The sequence below is a fragment of the Miscanthus floridulus genome, chromosome 7 (genome assembly GCF_019320115.1).
Source record: "Miscanthus floridulus cultivar M001 chromosome 7, ASM1932011v1, whole genome shotgun sequence".
NCBI lineage: Eukaryota > Viridiplantae > Streptophyta > Magnoliopsida > Poales > Poaceae > Miscanthus > Miscanthus floridulus.
The window spans coordinates 99,821,439-99,842,291 of NC_089586.1; the positions used below are offsets into that span (position 1 = coordinate 99,821,439).

Sequence of the window (20,853 nt, forward strand, 5' to 3'; positions counted from 1 at the left end):
TGCATTGATATCATCTCTATGTAAGCTTTTGTTCGTTCAGCAATGAAATAAGGATGCAACATATTCTCTCCATTCCTAACTGCATTTCTTGCCTCCCAAATGTGCCACACAGTGATTGTAAATGATGTGGCTTCATTTCCTTTGCTCTATCTAAGAAATCAAAAAGTCATTGTTTGATATGTATAAAAGCATGAGGCTTGCAATTTATATTAAAACACTTTTTTATTTGGCGCCATACCTCCGAAGCATATTGGCACATTAAAGTGACATGCTCCACTGTTTCTTCTCTTCCACAAAAGCAACAAGCTTCAGAAGCAGGAATATGTCTATACTTTAGTTGCGCTTCTATTGGCAAGCAATCATGAGCCATTCTCCATAGGATTATTTTCATTTTGTGTGGTGCTTTGATTACCCATAGTCGCTTCCATAATTTAGACATCTCATGTTGCTCTGAAGGTTCACCTCTGCCATTTAATAACTTGCAAGTTTATTGGGTATAATAACTCTATGTCAAAACGAAACTATATGGCAACAAACAACAGCCCACGGGCTGTTGTCCGGCCCAGCTAAACTTCTAGCCCGTGCGCCGCTTAGCCGCATGGGCATGTGCGTGTCCGCGTGTAGCGTACGCCACCTGCGTCCGCGCGTTTTCCATTTCCACCCCGATCTCATTCTCTTCCCCGCCCGCCTCAGTTTTATTTATTTTTTTATTCTCGTAGGATCTGTTACACACGTACACCTCACACGATATACAAATAAATCTACGACTTATACTAGACAACGAAAGCAACACTCAAGATCACTCCGAGGTGAGGCTCTGGGTTGATTCCAGGAATCGATCCCAGGACCGGCCGCTCAAACCACAGCGAGCAAGCCAACTGAGCTACGGCTCGTCCTCCCCGCCCACCTCAGTTCCTTCGCTAGTCGTCAGGCTCCGCCGCTCTCCTTCTTCCTCCGCCGCGCGCCGACAAGATGGGGAAGCGCTGGATCCCGCTGGAGGCCAACCCGGACGTCATGAACCAGGTGAGCTCGCGCCCCCCCGCCCCGGCTCCTGCCTCCGCCGCCGGCACTTGCTAGGGTTTCGTTTCCTCCCGTTTCGTGCTGCTCTCGCTGATTGCTGCCGCGGAGTGGGCTTGTGCAGTTCATATGGGGGCTGGGAGTCCCCGAGGGGGATGTACAGTTCTGCGACGTCTACGGCCTGGACGACGAGCTGCTCGCCATGGTGCCCCAGCCCGTTCTCGCCGTCCTCTTCCTCTACCCGCTCACCTCCCTGGTAAGTACTCGCTTTCATTTCCCCATTGGGTGGTGTGATCAATGGCGTGCTTGGCTTTGCTTTTGGTTGTGTGATGCCAAAGCGAGTATTGATGGGTTCGTTGTCTTTTGTTGACCAGGACGAGGAGGAGAAAGAAGAATCAAGTGCCTCTACCACATCGACTGCAGGGGGCAAGGTGTGGTTGTGTCATCCTGTTCTGTTTTTCCTGTCCTATGATTGTAATTGTAATGTTTTCGGCACCATGACTTGGCTACTTTAGTGATGCTCTCCGTGCCCTGAAGTAGGATAGAGAAGGTTTAATTCTAATTGTGCTAGTACCTCTTTCAAAGTTTGAGAATTGAGATTTTGATTTTTGTTGTTAGAATTGTATGTTGATTATCTTGGTGATATTTGTACATGTTACCAGTGTTGGTCCTCCAGTCCCTGAAACAGATTTTGTGATTTAGTGTGTTTTTCGCTGCAATATGATCTTGTGATTACACATATCCACTTGTGGTTATAGGTGATAGATGCCCAGAAATTGGAAAAGAAAGTAACTGTAGCTGTTATTTAGGTAACCATATATTGAATTGTACATTTTTTTCACTTGTTTATTTGTTGCTCTAAGCTCTATCCACGCTGCCACACTGGTTTTGTTACTGGTTGAATCAAGTACAGTACTATGTGGAGGTGGTATATTACTTATTAATGAGCCCTTCACGAACTGATCCTTTATGCTGTTACTAAATGAAATACTCAATACTCAAGGAATACCTACAATTTTTAGATCATCAAGTAAATCTCCACTGACTGCTTCTGCATTGTGGTACCACTACCTATAGATAAATTGCTACATAAAAACCTATCAAGATACATTCATTTTCTTTGGTTAATTTGCTGGATATGCACTAATTTTTCTGTGTCACATCACAGCTTTTCACTGGGAAAATACAATGTTAGATGCTCTATGTATCAATTTCGTAATACTATGAAGTATCAACTTCTTATGATATCCAGCTTTTGTTCTTACTTCACTTTTTTGTAATACTCAATAAACTATCCGTTTCATTTTTCAAAGAACCAGTTTATTCACATCTGGCTCCCATTTTCTTATCATTCCATTTAATGGTATGAAAGCAAACAGATACATGTGCTTCTTCTTGTTTACTTTTTGAGTTTTGCATAATTTTCTGATGGACATCAATTCACATGTATATTTGTCTTCAATTTGAACAAATGTTAATTTATTTGAATTTCCTTCTTACCTTGAGAATATTGCTGAGTCAATGTTGGATCTATATTTTTCTATCCCTGAATTTGTGTAGGAATTGAGCAAGAAGGTATACTTTACGAAGCAGACTGTTGGTAATGCTTGTGGAACAGTTGGTGTTATTCATGCAATAGGAAATGCAACATCTCAAATCAAGCTAGGTAAATTTGGAACTTCAGATTTGCATTGAGCTAATGGTGTACTGTCTTACATTTTACAAGTTGCTGTTTTGAGTCACTATGAGTCATAGAAGGCTGAACTTCTCCTGTTCTTGTGCCAATTCAGCTAGTTTGCTCGAATGTAATTAGTAACTAGTAGGCAATAGGCATTCAGGTCTATTTACCAACAGTTAGTACTATTTATGATACGAGGCTTCAGAGTAAATACTTTGCTTGGATTTATGAAACTTCATTTTGCCCTCTTGTCTCTGTCACTAGTCAAACTAAAAATAGTTTGACTTAATCACTTAATCAAGTGGGTTTAGCTTGAGACCTGAGGGCATGGTTACTGGCCAATCAGCATATGATGGAGAAAACTGCAATGACACTCTATTCAGCTCCTTGTCTGTTTCGCCTTATGTTTCCATGATCTATTATCATAAATTGGAAAATTTTCATATCCTGATCAGTTTTTTTTTCAGCATAATATTATTGATGTATAGTTCATATTTTCATGAAGGTAAGTATTGACGAATTGTGACTTGTCCCAGTAGCTATGCACACTTTTCTCTCTCTGTATGTTGTGAACTTTAATTTGTTTTTATTGGACATGCACCTTAAATGGAGTAGTTTGAATTTTAATTACATTTGAGATTTGACTTGCTTGTAGCATGACTTCATGGCTTCATGGGTACCTTTCATATTTGCAGTTGAGGGGTCCTATTTTGAGAAGTTCTATAAGCAAACAGCTGATATGGATCCAGTCCAGGTTAATATTCAAATATGTAACTTCATTTTTCCGTACTCTTCATGGTCAAATTTGTTTTGTTCTCATGTATGAAATATTTGCTGCCACCAGCGTGCTACCTTTCTCGAGGAAGATGACGAGATGGAGGATGCACATTCTGTTGCTGCATCTGCTGGTGACACTGATGTAAGCCCACCCAAGCAGTTTCTTCTGATATGTATATTATTTGAGTTCAGCATTAAATTTTATTCATTGGAGTATGAAGTCAGTTTTGCCTCTTGACATTATTGTTGTTTCAACTCTTTTTGTTAAATGTTGCTGACAGAGTGCCATTTATAAGAGCCATAGTTGGTAGATTCTTCCATTTGCTAGTTCAGGTGGTAACCTGCAGGGCACTCAAATAATATGCTCCTTGAAGGAATGTTCAATAAAACTAAAAGCTCAGTGCAATAATGGTAGATAAATAATTAAATGCCCTTGATAATAGTAGTCCTCTATTCCTCTCTAAATTTTGTTGTCTTTTGTCATCTTAAAATTGTCTTGCTTTCATGTGCAGGCTAATGTTGATGTCAATGAACATTTTGTATGTTTCTCCTGTGTTGATGGTAGGTGGTGCCAGTATTGCCCCCAGTAAAATAGTTCATCTTACAGTTTGTAGCGCACATCTATTTATTTATTAGTAAGCTTCTGATATATATATTTTTCCTTTGCATGCATCAGGTGAACTTTATGAGCTTGATGGACGAAAATCACAACCCACATCCCATGGCCCTTCATCACCTGAAACCTTGTTGCAGGTACAATATTTCCTTCACTTTTGCTTGCTTCTTATCTTCAGCCTTTTGGTTTAAGAAATATGCAGATTTCTGCGACTTGTCATGTGGGTTGTTTCTTTACCATATAGTTTGGTGCTTTTGTACCTTATGTGAATAAAAGTTTATGAGTAAAATGCACTGCTGGTCCTGGAACTTGGTTTGGTGCCATCCAGGTTCCCAAGCTTCCAAAACGCACATCCAAGTCTCTAAAGTTACTAATCGTGTTGTGTGAGGTCCAAATTACTATAACTTGAATTAATCAGCCTGCATGTCATGCTGATTGCATGATGAGTTGACATAACCGACATCGGGGTCTATAAGCTGGTCTTATCTCCTTCTCACCTATCGGCATGTGGGCCCCATGTCTGTCATTTCATTGTGCCATCAGCGTGCGACGTAGATGTATTAACTCAAGTTATGGTGATTTAGACCTCAAGTGAGTAAGTGACATAATCAGTAGGTTTAGAGCATCTCCACCAGTCTCCCAATAATCTATCCCCAATATGTATGTATTAGGGTTGCCTAGTATTATTTTTGTGAATATTGGGGGAGTTGCTATAGCAGTAATCCAATATATCTCCCCCAATACCAATATGAAAGTTGGTTCCCATAGATATGTATGGGAAAAGATGGCTGAAAAGTGAAAGTTAGGGTGGGCCCTATGCTATTGGGGAGATGCAACTTCCCTTTGTTTGAGGGCAGACAATGGAAATATTGGTGGCCACCAAAAAAAGTGAGGTATTGTGGGACTGTTTAATAGGGATAGGGAAGGTATTTGGGGGGACTGTTGGAGCAAGAGAAAAACATAGTTACTTCCAATATGATAGTTTTATTTTATGGGGATATGGGAAGGTATTAGGGACTGCTAGAGATGCTGGCCTGGATGTGCATTTTAGAAGTTTGGGGTGCCAACGGGGACCTAACTGGCACCCAGGCCAAGTTCTAGGAACAAATGTGCATCTTATGAATAAAACTGAAGGGTTTAGTGCTATTGTTCCTTTTATGAATAAACTTTATAAATATGGAGATGTGCATGTGTTGGGGACCAATACTAGGGTACCTAAAGAGGAGGAGCTAATGACCATCACCATCGACTCATCCGAGCAGTCAAGAGCGTGACTACAACTCCAACCGACCCCAGGTACGCGGGCCCCGCCTCGCCCGACCTCTGGGGGCGGGCCCCGCCTCGCCCGACCTCTGGGGGCGGGCTCCGCCTCGCCCGACTCCGAGGCCGCGGAGGGCGGGCTCCGCCTTGCCCGACCCCGAGGCCGCGGGCTCCGCCTCACCTGACGGGGTCCCATACCGCCGCCAACCACTCCAGGTCTAGGCGTATGAAGGAGAAGAAGGACCCGGCGATCCTGAAGGACGTCTTCTCCCCCTCATTCTTCTCTTTTCCTCCGCTGTAACCCGTGCTTTCTTTTGGCCTATAAAAGGGAAAGCATGGCGTCCCATGGAGGGGATGGACCCATCGAGGACCGATCGAATCACCCCGAACCGATCAAAATACGAGATAAACACACAAGAACACGACACGAACACACGGCTGAGCAGCGATCGAGCTCTCAACACCCGTTCACTCTTTCCACCAGAGACTTGGGATCCTTTCCCTCTCTCACCCGTTTGTACCCCCTACTACAAACTTGTAGTGCTAGTAACACGAGCAGCAGCGACGAACTGGACGTAGGGACTTTCTGCCCGAACTAGTATAAACCTCGTGTCCTCCAAGCACACCATCCGAGCCAGACGCGCAATATTAGAAATTTACTCGTCGGTGGAAACTCGAAACACCGACATCATGCTAATGTTTATTTGCATTTTGCTTTGTGTATTATCTGTTTTGCCTAATGCAACATGTGTAATTGTTTATGTACCGATGTATCTTTAATTTGTTTTCCTTTTTTTGTTCTGTCATAGAAGAGCGATCTGATTGTGTGCTTTAAATCTGTCCACAGGATGCTGCAAAAGTCATCAAAGCTAGAATTGCAGAGAACCCTAACTCGATGAACTTCAACGTCATGGCTCTTTCAAAGAAGTGAAGTCTACTGTGATGGATGGGTTTTCTTTGGCAGAATACGGGCCCCTTTTCCTTACACTTCCGCTGGGCACTGCACCGAGTGGAAGGTTTGCATAGGGGAAACATAGGAAGAAACTTTATATGACTTGAGATGTTTGTTTGATGACACGGTGTATTCTCGTGCCTTCTTGATGGAGAGAGAAATGGTTTTACACGATTTCACCTTTTTCCGGCGTATTAGTTATCAAATGGAGACTTGCATAGGACGAGTTTCTCTTTGTTGTATCTGAACCATTGCAGCGTCCTCCGCAAATCGATTCCATAATAAAGCTAGCATTTCTATGTTTTCCGTGCAAATGCATGTAGTTTTCTGCAGAATGTGACTCTTATTAAACGGAATTGATAACCCCTGGCAAACCAATGGAAACATTGTGCGGGGTGATTGCATGCATTTACAAAGGGTAACAACACAGCCAAAAACACTACGATAATGTGCCTTATTCGTATTTCTATGTTCTCTCTTTGTGTTCTGTATTGTATGTATATATAGGTGCTGAAAACATGAAAAACAAAATGCAAACGCGAAAAAGAATGAGCGGGTATTAGCTACTACTACTACTGCTGCATGTTGGTGTTCTGCTGTGGAGCCCTGCACGCGGCCTCCAGCGAATTCGCAAGCGACGCCGAGAACGCGGCCATGGACTGGAACACGGCAGGCAGCTTCCCCTGCACGCCGGTGACCGTGGCCGTCCTCGTGGCGTCGATGGCCTTGGCATGCCTCCGCATCTCGTCCTCCACCATCTTCCGGCAAGCCGCGATCTCGTCCCTGCGCTGCGCCACCTCGTTGCCCGCGTCGCGCGCCTGCATGTGGTCCCTCCACGCGGGCCTGCCCCATTGCCACATCGACATGAACCCGGGCAGGTACGAGTCGTAGTAGCTCTTCTCGACCTGCCGCAGCATCCGGGACTTGCGGTCCAGCTCCCGGGAGCACTGCCTCACGCGCCGCGCCACCCGCAGCTCGTCGCCCTGGAGCGCGTGGATCGCGCGGGCCGCGCCCGCGAAGCTCTTGATCGCCTTGAGCACGTCCACACAGTGCACGCGGTCGAGCACCTTCCCCCACCGTTCGACGAACGCGGCGAGCTCCGCCGCCACAGGGGAGGCCGCCGCCTCGGCGGCGCCGCTGACTGGCGTCAGCGTGAGCTTGAGCCAGCCGTGGACAGCGTGGACGTAATCGCGCTGGTGCTTCGCCATGTGCGCCATGGCCGCGGACCAGGCGTTCATGGCGGCCTCGAGCGCCCGTGTGGCCTGGTGGTGGATCTCGGTCGTGGGGTCCATGGACGTGCGGCTGCTCAGCCCGCGCAGCTGCTGCGCGAACAGGCTCTGCGCTTCGTGGTGCTGCCGCATCGCCCGCCACATGTCGAGCGTGGCGTGGCAGAGCTCCAGGAGCTGGCGCGCGAGGTGGGTGTCCCGGAGCTGGGCGATTGCGGACGAGGTCGCGTCCATGGACTGGGAGGCGGTCTCCAGCTGCGCGCGCGCCCTGTCCCACGCCGCCTTCAGCTTCTGGATGTCCACGTCGAGCTTCCGGCTGTACTCCTGGTCCCGCAGCTCGGCGAGCTTCTTGTCGTGCCTTATTTGCATTTTCACCCTGGCCTGCATGGTATCGGTATAGTAATACTGTAAGGGGCTGATTGGTAGAGCTTTGTCTTATTCTGATTCTTTATGAAAGTTGATTCCACGAGAGAAGTGATTATATGGCTGAAAGTAATTCTGTTTGATTCTTTAGCATAAACCTTGAATTCTTTAGCATAAACCTTGAAATCATGACGAAGAATCACTTCACAGAATCAGGAGAAGCTACTTTTTTCAGAGAATTATTTCATAAAATCAGCAGAGAATCACTTCTCTTTAGCGAACTGTTTGGTAGAGCTCCTGCATTCAGGAAAGAATCAGCTCTAGGAGCTTTGCCAAACGGGGCCTAACATCACGTCTTTCTGGTGGTAAGACAAGCTAGCTATATTATCATCGTGACTGCTTTTAGCAATTAGCAACAATAATGCAAGAAGCAATTGTGTTTTTTTTTGTTCGATCACCTTGACATCCTTGTAGAGCTGCTTCTCCCATGCGAGGAGCTCCTGCAAGGTGGCGCTGTGCCTCTGCCGGCTGCTCATGCTGTCGATGCGGTCGAGCGGTGGCGCCGAAAGGCAGCCGAGCGCGCCCAAGAAGCTGTGTGAGCCACCTAAGCAAATTCAGGTGGTCAGTCAGTGACACACGCCTTCTCATCCCATTGGCTAATCAGTGAAAAAGTTACTGTGAGTCGTCTGCGACGCGGCGGCTTACCCTTGAACTCGGTGGTACTGGCCTCAAGCAGGCTGGACACCGTGTCGCCGGCGACGCTGGCCTTGACGAAGTACTCCTCCAGTCCCGCCGCGACCTCCGCGAGGCTACGGTGCCTCACCACCATCCTCAGCTCCTCCTCGGCACCGCCAACGCCGACGCCTTCCGTCCGCGTAGGCGCCGCCGCCACTCCAACGTCAGCAGAAACGCCGCTGCCCCCTTCCTGCTGCCGCGCCTCGCCCTGTGGCTGTGGCTGCTCGATGGCGCGGAGCAGCGGCGGCGGCGAGGAGGGGACGACGACCGGGCGGTGCGCGATCACGGCGGGCGGGGTGTGGTCGGACACCGGGAGCGGCTCGCCGACCGCGAAGCGCGTGAGCGCGGACGCGACGACGCCGAGCGACCGGAGGTACGCCGCGTGCGACGCCGCCAGGTGCCGCCGCAGCCGCACGGCCTCCCGCGCGAGCCGCCGCCGCTCCCGGCACCGCTTCGTGTGCTCCCGCGCCGCCGCGCGCGCCGCGTCCCCTTCCCGCGACGAGGCGGCTCCCATTCGATCTTGCTTCGAGGCTAAGGCGCTAAGCTGCAAGCTAGATTATGCGAGGAGATCAGGCGAGCAGTGGAGAGAAGCTGCCGAGTAGGTTTAGGAGGGTTTAGTAGTAGTAGCAGCAGCAGCAGCATTCGAGGGAGTGTACTTATCGGCGTCGATCATCTTGATGGCGCGTTGGTTATGAACACGCACTTAACAGGGTATAGAAAGGAGGACATGGAAGAGGAGAAAGGCGATGGACGGGATCAGCGAAGACGGGAAGGTGGTGGGAAAAGGAGGGGCATCGCGCCTATTCATATGGAGCTTACGCGTATCAAATGCGTGGCGTTTTTTTTAGGGTTCGGTGGGTGCACCAGACAGAATCCCAAAGCCATCCACGTATCTCTGCTGCTTTGCTGATTTTGATTTACCAGCTCACTCCAGCTGAGTACCTAGTGTACAACTGCGTGTTGCTGCTGTAACCTGTAAGCTGACTCGTGTCAGTACGAGCGAACACTCGATCTGTGCATATGAGAAAACTAAAAGCCGTATGTATGATCTAACATTGTGAACAGGTCATCATCCTCAAAGTATGTATGTCGAATTGACCAACAGTTCAACACTGTGCTATGGGCTATGGCTTATGGGTTAAGGCCGAAGGCGCGTGCATCAGCTGAATTGAACGGTGAGGATTGCTCCATGCACAGGTGTCCTCGTATTAATTTGAACTGAATATATGCTGATTGTGCACGTGTTAGCCAGAGGTCAAGTCAAGGTTCTGCGCGCCGGTGGTTCTAGCACTCCACGAGGAGTCCAAATTCTCGTTGCACACGGTAGACATCCAATTGAACACAAGCACAAAAGGTAGTCATCATCATCATCCTAATCCAACATTCCAACAACGACTCAAGCATGTCTGTGGGCCTTTTTCCTTAATTCCTTGCACACGTTAAAAAATTCGAATCGTGGGCTGTCGGCTCGAAAGCGAGGAGGATAAGAGAGGACGATCTCGCACGAAGGATCCAAATGTATACTAAAAAAATCCTTTGAACAACAGAGGATCTAAATATTCATGGTTAAGGAAACCGAGGATGAGCCATACTAGTACCATATACTAGCTTATCGGTAGGTAGGCCCTCTAGAGCCATCGTGTCATCTCCCACTGTTTCCCCTGTTCCTCCGCTTTGCTTTCGCGCTCAGTGCGCCTGCTTTTGCGACGGGCCCCCTTTTTTTTGCCAAAGCCGTTGGACGAAGCCGTATGAATGAATGGTTCATGACTGATTGGTCGTCTACGTACGAGCAGCGGCTCCGAAAGCGCATTTTGGTGCATGCAGTCTGCGATTTGGGGATGACGACGGAGGAGAGGAGAAGAGACGTCTATCGCAACGGAGGAACTTATCAGTTAAGCCTTATCAGTTAATATAGTGTTTTTCTCTTACAATAAATTAACAAATAATATTTTCAGCTTGATTTTTCAGCAGAACGAATAGGGCCGAAAAAGTTGGAACGTCCGTAAGGCGATTGGCGTTTACTGAGACACGAAGCAAAATTTTACAGATCCACCGATGGGCTTTGCGGTTTGACAGCATGAAAGCTGACGAATGAACCCAAGTCCAGGGAATTTTGTTCAGCACAGCAGAGCACGACTGAACACTGATCGGCTCACAGTTGACAGAGATTATGTACGCTGGTTTCTGTAGTTGTGGGATTTTGCTTACGTTTATGTGCACTGATCTCTATGGGCTTTGAATTGAGGCCCATGAACGCATGGATACGTCCATGATGGCCCGGGAAACAGGGAAGGAGAAATTCCTAACAGCCAACGCCGCACCAGGCAGTGAGGCAGGGACGCAGGTAGCTAGGCAGCCTCACCGCGGCAGAGCCGTCTAAAATAACTCATTTTTTAGAGGTACTTCTTTTTCATTAAACACTAAGCACCTTGAATGTGAGCTACATCAGACAGTTCTGTCGAGCACACCTCATGGAAGAACAAAAAAATCTACATTTTTCAACAGAATCATAAATGAGAGAATAAAGCTTACAACATTTTAGCCATTTTTTACATTACTTTCCATGCAACGTCAGAGTATAATATTTATTGTTTATAACAACGGACTATAATCATGTTATCAGAGTTTCAGCGGAAATAAAATCATTTAATGACAAGTTAAACATTAACATGATGATCCATTATATACATCATAACATGTTATAAGTTTTTCCATGGTAAAACATTTTGGGTGGAAGTTTCAAATAAACTCTATGTCCGCAACGCTAAGGAAATCCTCGCTGAGCCCATCAGAAGGTTTCCACACATAAGTGTCAGCTCTAGCATCCACCTGTCACCTGCAACAAGGTAAAACAAACCCTGAGTACTCAATTGTACTCCGCAAGACTTATCCGTCAGGAGGAAAGAAAAGACTCCAATGATATGCAAGGCTATCTGGCTTGTGGATTTATTGCATCTACAGGAGCATTACTAAACGTGCGTCCTTATAGTCAATTTTATTAGCAGTCATCATTAGTCCATTAGCTAATCATCCTATGTAAGCACCTATGCTACTTTTCAAGCAGGTGGTAAGCAATCGGAACTATTTTACCATCTTTTATATTTCAGTTCATACTATGGTGCTAGATCGAAGCCAAGTCGTACCGTATCACACGGCGGTTCGCGAACCAATGTATTCTAGCTGGGTACCGCGAAACACACGCCTCGCTTGTAGCCCAGGCACAAGCAGGACCAACCCACCACTCTTCTGTCAAGGGGTCCAGGTCTCCATCCAAACTTGGACTCCAAGCCCCCACACCTGACTCCCGAACTCAATGTGATGCTTAGACCTCCAACATTCCCACCTTCAATCAGTCGGTCCGGAAAGAGTCGGAACCCACGACAAGAGAGCAACGAGCCTTTCCGCTCCCATAAGCAAGTATGTGCTCAGGATAGTAAGTATGTGACCTGACTAAAATCCAATGCAACGGACGGTCCTCAATCGACACAGGCAGAACAAGTGCAATTCGAGCCTCGCTCGAATGCTAAACCAAGTCTAGATCTAAAGTACCATTTCGTCCGGTCTCCAATTATCATTCATATATATTTTTCAGGTGATAGTAATATAATAACAACCTCTCGCGAGTGACAGGCAATACTCGACTTCTACCAGAATCCTATAGCATAGAAATATGCACGATCCTGTCATACTAGTAAAACTCATAGGATAATGATATATATATGCAAGTGGGTTTTATTCAACTCCTTAAACTTAATGCACAAGCATAAAATAAAATGCAAAATACTAGGGGTTATGTACCAGGGCTTGCCTGGGTAAGATATAATCAAAAGTTAGCATTCTATCATAGTGACACGATCATCAAGGCACCATCTTTTTCGCTACTTCGGTCATCTCCGCGATCCATCGTTGTTCCTATTATGATATACGTGGATGCAACGCAGAGACGCAATTAATCAATAATAACTGCAACTCTATAATATGATTACGCTCCACGAGCTAAAGAGCTAGCTTAATGACTAATGTACTAATCTACATATCCATGTCGCCAAGTAAGGCTCGTTTCCGAAAAATGTTTTTTGTCCTACAAACCCCCAAATTTTTTTGACATTTGATTGATTAAATATATATTTTTGTACTATGGCTCATTGAGTTACCTTAACAAACTAATTTCTATGGAGCTACAAAAATTATAGTGAGCACTAAATAATGTGAAAAATTTACTGTGAAAGTTTCAGAGCCAACACACTATCACCAATTCATCACAACAATTCCTACAAGTTTATATTTTGACAATATTAAGTATCTCAATTTAATTATATAACTCCTAAGAATATTATAAAACTATGTGAACAAAATACATTAGCAGATAGGTCATGATTTTAGGGACTTAACAAAATTGGTTTCACAATTTTTAGACATCTACACAAATTTATCTTGACTTTACAAATTTACCTTTAGAAACTAAATTAGAAAATGCTTTAGAAAAAAAAAGGGCCGGTGGCCAACGATTCGGCCCAGCAGCCTAAGCGGCTCACGCATGAGCAGCCACACGCATAGCAGGCTGGCCCACCAAGCGGCCCGTGGTAAGGAGCCCGCTCGCGCTTGCCTAAAAGAGGACTCGCACTCTTAGAAAATCAAACGATACAGTACAACACTGTTTCACCAGACTAGAGCTTTTCACAAAACACCCCGCAAAATGTTGTCTTTGCAACGGGGCGGTCCCTAGCGTGCCCGCTCGCGACGACGCAGCTCACCGACGGCAACGGTGGTTACATCGGGCAACCAAGACCCGCAACGGCAGGCCAAAAGGGCCGATCACTCATTATGGCTAAACCCGCAGGGGTAGGCGGCGGTTAAGAACTCGGCGACGCATAGACACGAGCAGCAGCGGCGTGTGACTAACTGCGGCGGCGGCGCGCCCGTCCCGACGACCTACGACACTATCGGGTGGTGGAGATAGCGGGTAAGCACCAGTAGCTCACCGGAATTCATATTGCGGTGGCGGTTGAGGCGGCGGAGTGCCGAGGTGGCCTGGCCACGTGTGACCGCTCCGCGCTGCGGCGTCCCGAGCGCGTCACCGCACTGCTGGTGAGCACCCTGGACAAAATAACGCGAGCACCGGATGGAGGGGGTCAAGGCGAGTTCATGGTTACAAACAATCGAACTACTACCGCCCCAATCATACCTCTCCCCAAAGTTCAAGTTTACGGCGACATCTCGACCGACGACGATCTAGATGCCAAATTGGCCGACCACAATGCCCAGCTGCGCCTTGGTGCGGGCCAGGCTACTAGATAACCTCCTAGGCTACTTGCTGGTGCGAGGAATCGAGTTGCGGAGCCTCGAGCAAGGTGAATTGGGAGAGCGGGAAGTGCGGTGCCCCTACTGCTGCCATGTCGCAGAGAGGCACGCGGGTGGGCCAAGCGGGTTAAAACGGAGCGGTACAAGCACGTGCTCCTAGCTGACGAGGCAGGGAAGAGCTTGGTGTGGTGCGCATGGCTTGAAGCGGCGAGACTCGAGCGGGCCCATAGGCGTCGTCGAGTGGGGCAAGCAAGGCAGAGGAGCATCACCTCTGCACTGCGACTGGACCAGATGGCCACGATGCAGCGGCAGCGGCACTAGCTCACGGTAGATGATCCGGAAGGCGGGTAGGTGAAATGTGTCGCTGAGACACACGCCACGTCGGCAGACGGCGGCCGTCGTGGCATCGGCCCGCACCTGCGCGCGGCCTAGCGACACGACGCGGGTTGGCCAGCAAGAGGCAAGGAGAGGCGAGAGACACGCCACAACGTTAGTTGGCACGCGACAGCTGCACACACGCTGGCCCGAAGGGAGAAAACCCGCGGCTGACAATAGTCGAGCCCGGCGCCCGCCATGCGCGTGCACTCGGTGACCGCGAACTCTGGCCGAGCGGCTGCTATCAGTGATGCGCACGAATTTTAAAGTGAACCAAAGGCTGTCGCTTAACTCAACTAAAGACCAACTAACTGTGCTAACCCGAGGACGGTACTACCCACTAGCTAACGAAGCAAACCTCATGCCCGAGAGCAACTAGAGAGGAAGATAGAAGCATGCCAAAATGAGCTCGTCGCGCCGGCACCAGTTCACGAACAGAGCCTTGAAACATGATCCGTCACGCGTTCTAAGGGGCTTTGGACAATTTTTACGAGTTCCACGTGACAACCAACACAACTTCGACCGACACCATGCTCATGTACTCACTTTGACGCAATCGACAATACCAAAACATGCAGCTAGTGTTTAAATATTTTTGTTAGAAATTAAATGTCAAAATAGCATTGTCTTACTACTTTTCTATAGTTAGAAAAGTTAAGGATTTCGATTGAGGTTAAGTAACCATTAACTCTTTTGTCGCAATTTTTAATAGATCTAAACTTTGTTAACTTCAACCAACAATTACTTCATGCAATAGTTCATACCTCTAACCCGTAGGAGCAAAATATTTAAGCATTATTTAACTATTTTGCTCAATATAATTCGTCAAAAATGGTACTTTAAACATAAATTATAGCTCCCAATAACACTAGTTAACCACATTTGTTTTCACAAATTATAGCTGCATCTTTAACTACACCACTTGCTCGTCATCTTTACTTAAGTATTACACACAAGTTATATTTTATTTTTATTTATATAAATTGTTTTTCGTGCCAAACAATTAGAACGACTTACCATTTCACGTGCGTAATAAATTTCTGAAACCCGAAAACTTGTTTGACTAATCCCTCGTATCTAAATCTCGGTGCTAAGCAAACTCGTAACACTAGGGTGTTACACCACCCTGGTGTCAACAGCGTTGGACGCGCCGTGCTGCTCCTAGAGAGCCCTAGGAAAGGTTACTTCCACGACGGCGGCGGCCCGGTTGCTGCAACTTTCGACGTGTTTCCCCGACGGGACGGACTCTCGCGGAGTCGTGGTCGCCGGAGCGCCACCGTGCGTTACCCTTACCCGGGCAACCACGTTCTGCGTCAAGATAGCGTCAACAAGCTGACTCGGCGGCATACCCTGCTTTTGCACGGGCTGATTCGGACGCTGCGTGTGCTTCACCTGCTCTCCAGGAGTCTCGAGATCCATTGCTCTGCACGAGTGTAAAAGGATCTTGCTTACTCCTCTTCCTACAAGGGGGAGTGAAAATGAGTGTGAAAGGCCCCGGGTCATCGACGGCCAGAACACGCTCGATAAAACCCTCGGCAGCCGATGCCAGGCTGCCACCGGTCGCTGTCTGTTCTAGAAAGCGTCATCACATCAATCCTCTCGGCTCGTGCGCATCATGTGGACTCGTCGATCTGTCGCCCGTCACGTTGAATCAGCAGTGAGACCGGGGCAACGAGGTCTGGAGAGCTGATGCTGAAAAGATCATGCCGACCGTCTCTTTGTCTTTGCTTCGGAAGAAGGGCGAGGGCACGAGACAGGATCACTTCATGCGCTTATCTGATGGCAATGGCATGCCCTTGCCGTCGTTGTCGGCTATTCGTCTGCAATATGCAATGCAGAAGCGCTATTTTTTTCTTTTTGAAAAGTAAAACTTCTACTGCATCACAAATATGTTACAGACATGTTCCAATCGTTATTTTGTTGCACAAGCTTGATATTACAAGTTGCATGATGTGCAAGTGGCTGACAAGAAAAAAGACCTGAACGTGAGATGTTCGCTCGTCTTGCCTTTTTAGCAGCTATCTTATTTGCATCCCTACGAATCTTGTGTACTGTGTAGCCTTTTACCCAGATAATGTTCTGTATTTCTGTGAATACGAGAATTGCATGGCACGGCCGACTGTTTCATCTGAGATTCGGCTAGCTTTTCTGTTTATTTATTTTCATTGTCATATGTCCTCAAACAAATAAATTAATGTGCTAGTCGGCAAATGGAAACCTCGGCTGTCTTCAGTTCGGCTACATCTTCTTCTTCTTTTGACGAAAAGTTCGGCTACATCTTCCATTGCACGCACGCAAGCCCTGATCCTACGGGCTTTTGAAACCTTTGACGCTCCGGAAATTGAAGGCCAGCTGTTAAGCACAAAACACCATCTAACGCCTCATTTTCAGTTCAGTGGAACCGTGACCCCCTACCATCAATCATGGATAAGCACGAGGTCATTATTCAAATCAATTCGCTTCCTCATTGGCTAGGATACTAACATTCCGGCCTGAATTAAAAAAAAAAAAGGATAACTAGGCCTGTTTTGTTCTGTGCCCAATGCTGCTGCCTCATGCTGCACCGAGCCACCAACCCATCAGCATCGCACCACACAATTTGCCAAAGCAACGGTTTGGTTCGCCCCGTAGCTACTAAATTTAGTAGCTTTTAGTCACTTTAGTAACTTTTTAACTAAACGCTATGACTAAAAGCTACTAAAAGAGCAGTAGTTCTCTCTAGTAACTCTGGAGTTACTAAAAGTGACTAAATCGTTTAGTAGCTACTAAAGTTTAGTAGCTCGAACCAAACCCCCCTCTGAATTCTGTAATCTGAATACGGCTGCTGTCCTGCTCGTCTGGTTGGTTTTGAAATGCTCGTCTTCAGTTTGACAGCAGTTTCCTCCCTCTCGTCTCATGTGACCATTCTATACGAGCCAAGTGCGTGATCGCTAATGGTAAATATAAAGGATTAATTATTCTTTGTAAAGTATATATATTGAGTACCAAAAATTAGTGTGCGTTGGGTTACTAAACAAAAAATTAATGAGGAAACGTCCAATGAAATGGTAGCGTTGGACTCTGCGTCAGGATCAAGCCAACAGCAGCGTGCACGTTCCAATTAGACAATGAACTAGAATTTGCTGATTTCAAAGGAACCACTTTGAACACCAAAGAACAAAGAATAATATCCATTCTAGAAATGCTGATGCAAATTTGCACCAGGACCACCATCAGCCTCGCACAGAGAAGCTTCCGATTTCAACTCATCCGAATTCAATGCAATGACGCCACAAACCGGTTCTCCACATTACAAGCTTCTCAGGACAGCACACTAGCGACCGTGGAGGAACCAATTCCATGCGATGATGCAAACCAGGAACATCCTGATGACGATTTCGTCGAGCTCATAGCACGCATTTCTTGGAGCAGTGTGTGCTTGACGCGCATCTTGTTGCTCTGTTCTTGACTTCTTGCACTGAGCTGAATCCATCAACCGCATCCCATTGATACAGCAATAGTTAGCTCACTAGCTGCTGGACCGGGCCGGCGGCGAACCATGGATGGGCCGGGAGGGTCAGCTGGACGGGAGCCTGCGCCGGCGCCGGCGGGGGTGGGACAAGGGCCATGGCCATGGTCGCGGCAGCGGCCTCGCCTCTCTTCCTCCGCTTTGGTGTCCCAGAGCCAGAGGACGAGGAGGATGAAGGGGAAGAAGAGTCGGAGCTCGCGGTCGGCTCGGGGGACGCCCGCTTGTCTCCCACAGCAGGGGCAGGGGCAGCGGTCGCGGCGGCCGCGGCCGCGGCGGCGATCTCGGAGCCGATGCGGAGCGGGAAGTTGAGGAGCGCGCGGGAGCCGCGCATGCGGTAGGCGGCGCGGTCGTAGGCCACGGCGGCGTCCTCTGCGCTGTCGTACGTGCCGAGCCACACGCGCGCGCCGTTCTTGGCCGGGTCCCGGATCTCCGCGGCGAACTTGCCCCACGGCCGCTGTCTCACCCCGCGGTAGTGCTTCCCCCTGCTGGCCACCGCCGCGGCGGCGGCCGCGGCCTCCTCCTCGCTCCCGCCGGGCGTCATCGCCGCCGCCTGGGTCGGCGTCTCAGGCTCCTCCTCCGCGAGAAGAAGGCCGACAGCCGCGCCACCAAGGTAGGAGGAATAGGATCCGTGCTCGTAGGGGGAGTCGTCCGGGCCCGGGGACGCCGCCAGGGGCTCGGGCTTGACGGCGGCGAAGGAGCCGTCGGGGAGCCAGCCCCGGGAGAAGGCGTCGCGGAGCGCGCCGAAGACCACCATGTCGTCGGCGTCGTCGGGCCGGAACGGGAGCGACTCGCTCCACTGGTCCGCCACCAGGCTGCCGAAGCTCGTGGTGCGGCAGTACACCGGCCGCGGAGCCGCGCTCGCGCTCGCGCTCATGGTCGCCACCGCCGACGACGCCGCGGGCTCGTCCAGGAGGTGATGCCGGATGCTGTCCAGCGCCGCCGATTCGCACGCCGGGTTAAGCAGCAGCATCTTTGTTGGGGCTGCGTTTCCGTCACGTGATGTTGTGGTTTGGAGGGATTTTAAGCGTTTGTTCGGAGAATTTTTTTGGATTCGGAGGAGGTTGGGCACGGGCCGGGTTTATATAGCGGTGACCGGAGTGGTGCAGCCGCATTGCCATTTGTCGTCGCGCTTCTAGGTGACCTTCCTTGAATTTTCCGGCGTTACTGTCACGTGGTTCGATCGTTTTCGAAGCTAGGGACGGAAGAAACTAGTATAGCAGCTTTGGTTCTGGTGGCACAAATTATAAATATGTTTGACTGTAGTATATTACTCCGTACTTACATATATAATAAGGAAATCAATACATCTTGGAATTCATTACCAACGCATTTATAGTTTCTGTTAGGATTACCTCTGTCAAAAAGAATGTAACTAGGTGTTGCATACTAGTTAAAGTGGTTCATATTTCACCAAATTTTCGGTGTCACATTTATGACTCCAAATTAATTTATTATGAAAATACATTTCGTAACTAATCTTGGGATATTTATTTGATATAATAAATATTAATATTTTTTATTTATAATTAGTTAAACTTATAAGATACTAAAAATATGAAACTATGCTAGAATTCTCGGAGGGAGTATTATATAAGTTTCATAATGACTAAACTTGTTTGGGATCCACAGGCGGAGGATGGGATTTTTCAAGTTCCCAATGGTAGATCTGTTTGAACTCCGCTTGTTAATATATAGCCACGAGCGCAATGTTCTCGATCATTCCATGCTCAAATGCCTCTCAAATGCCTTACTAATTACCTACACACTCCTTTAGAACCTTCGTCTTAATCTTTATTAGGCGTTTTAAAAATAGATTAACTAATTCTCACAAAATTAGAATAACCGTCGAAGCATTATTGACAATAAATAACCATTGGTTCTATTAAATTTTTTCTAGAACGGTCGACCACATTCACCGTTATTGAAAGACTGTAACACATCTGGTGTTACGAGCTCGCTAAGCACTGAGACTATGGTCTGAGAGATGGATCTAATAAATATAGTGAGCAAGCTTACTTAAATGCCTATATGTGTTAAATGAAAAATCCTAACGCAAAGAGTAGGATATGTAGTTCTAAACAATGGCACGCGTATCTTATATGACTCACTTCTGTGGTTAAGAAAAATAAAATGAGTGTTGTAAGTTAGTTTATTTTAGGTGAGAATACGCTAATGAGATCCTAATATGAAAAACTGAATAAGCTGTTTTAATTGTTGGCATGAAAAATAATTTTTATAAACCGAAGGGTAATATAACTTCGGATTAAAAAAATACCATTTTTGGAGGATTATTTGATACAAAATAATTAAACAATGTCTACATATTTTGTTTCTATAAGTAAGTACGAAGTACGGGCTACGCCACGGTAGGTTTGTTAGTTGAAATCGACAAGGTTTAGATCTATTAAAACTTTGCGACAAAAGAGTTAATGGTAACTTAGCCTAAATTGGAATCCTTAACATTTCTAAGTACGTAGAAGTAGTAAGACAATGCTATTTTAACATTTAATTTCTAACAAAAAATGTTTAAATACTAGGTCTATGTTTTTGTATTGTTGATTGCATCAAAGTAAGTACATGAGCTTGGAGTAGGTCGAAGTTATGTTGGAGATCACGTTGCTTTCGTAAAAAATTGCCCAAACTTCGTTAGAACGTGTTGCGGTCAGGTTTTAGGGTTCTGTTCGTGAATCAGCACCTGGCTTGATGAACCTATTTTGGCGTGTCTCTATCTCTCTTGGTAGTTCATCTAAGTTTGCATTTGATGTTCCTTGGGGTAGACTTTAGGACCCTCTTGAGCCTTGGCAAATTGGTTTGGTCTCAACCGAGCTGGGTTGGTTTTGGTCGGAGCTTTAAAATTCGTGCACAACATTAGTTCGGTCGTTCGGCCCTGCGGCCACGGTCATCGTGCCCTTGCCCTGGTGCCGCTGTGTTTGGCCGCGTTGTGCGTCGGCTGTGCCACACAAGGGTCGGCTGCAGCTATTCTGCACGACAACGTTGTCCGGCCCTGGTTGGCTGCTACCTGGCCAACGCCGTCGCTGCTGTCGT

General features: G+C 47.4%; 3 protein-coding genes across 5 annotated transcripts; 1 reads left to right on the forward strand and 2 right to left on the reverse strand.

The window, feature by feature from the left end:
* The first annotated feature begins 786 nt into the window (after window positions 1–786).
* Window positions 787–6,476, forward strand: LOC136467427 (ubiquitin carboxyl-terminal hydrolase 3-like). Of its 3 annotated transcripts, XM_066466121.1 has the most exons (10): window positions 816–879; window positions 951–1,023; window positions 1,142–1,273; window positions 1,392–1,448; window positions 2,578–2,683; window positions 3,391–3,449; window positions 3,540–3,614; window positions 3,985–4,033; window positions 4,149–4,225; window positions 6,196–6,476. In XM_066466121.1, the coding sequence occupies exons 2-10, from the start codon at window positions 973–975 to the stop codon at window positions 6,277–6,279; spliced, it is 690 nt and encodes a 229-aa protein (XP_066322218.1). In that variant the 5' UTR covers window positions 816–879; window positions 951–972; the 3' UTR covers window positions 6,280–6,476. The 3 variants fall into 3 exon arrangements, with proteins under 3 accessions (XP_066322219.1, XP_066322217.1, XP_066322218.1); XM_066466120.1 differs by having other exon boundaries at window positions 788–1,023; XM_066466122.1 differs by lacking the exon at window positions 3,985–4,033 and having other exon boundaries at window positions 787–1,023.
* A 267-nt stretch (window positions 6,477–6,743) lies between these two features.
* LOC136467426 (protein ROLLING AND ERECT LEAF 2-like) lies at window positions 6,744–9,388 on the reverse strand. The gene is made up of 3 exons (XM_066466119.1): window positions 8,595–9,388; window positions 8,348–8,493; window positions 6,744–7,907 (listed from the first exon to the last, which is right to left on the reverse strand). The coding sequence occupies exons 1-3, from the start codon at window positions 9,136–9,138 to the stop codon at window positions 6,873–6,875; spliced, it is 1,725 nt and encodes a 574-aa protein (XP_066322216.1). The 5' UTR covers window positions 9,139–9,388; the 3' UTR covers window positions 6,744–6,872.
* An 8,066-nt stretch (window positions 9,389–17,454) lies between these two features.
* LOC136463959 (ethylene-responsive transcription factor 2-like) lies at window positions 17,455–18,863 on the reverse strand. Its single transcript, XM_066462925.1, has one exon. It carries the CDS (start codon window positions 18,776–18,778, stop codon window positions 17,801–17,803), a length of 978 nt encoding a protein of 325 aa, XP_066319022.1. The 5' UTR covers window positions 18,779–18,863; the 3' UTR covers window positions 17,455–17,800.
* Between the last annotated feature and the right edge of the window lie 1,990 nt (window positions 18,864–20,853).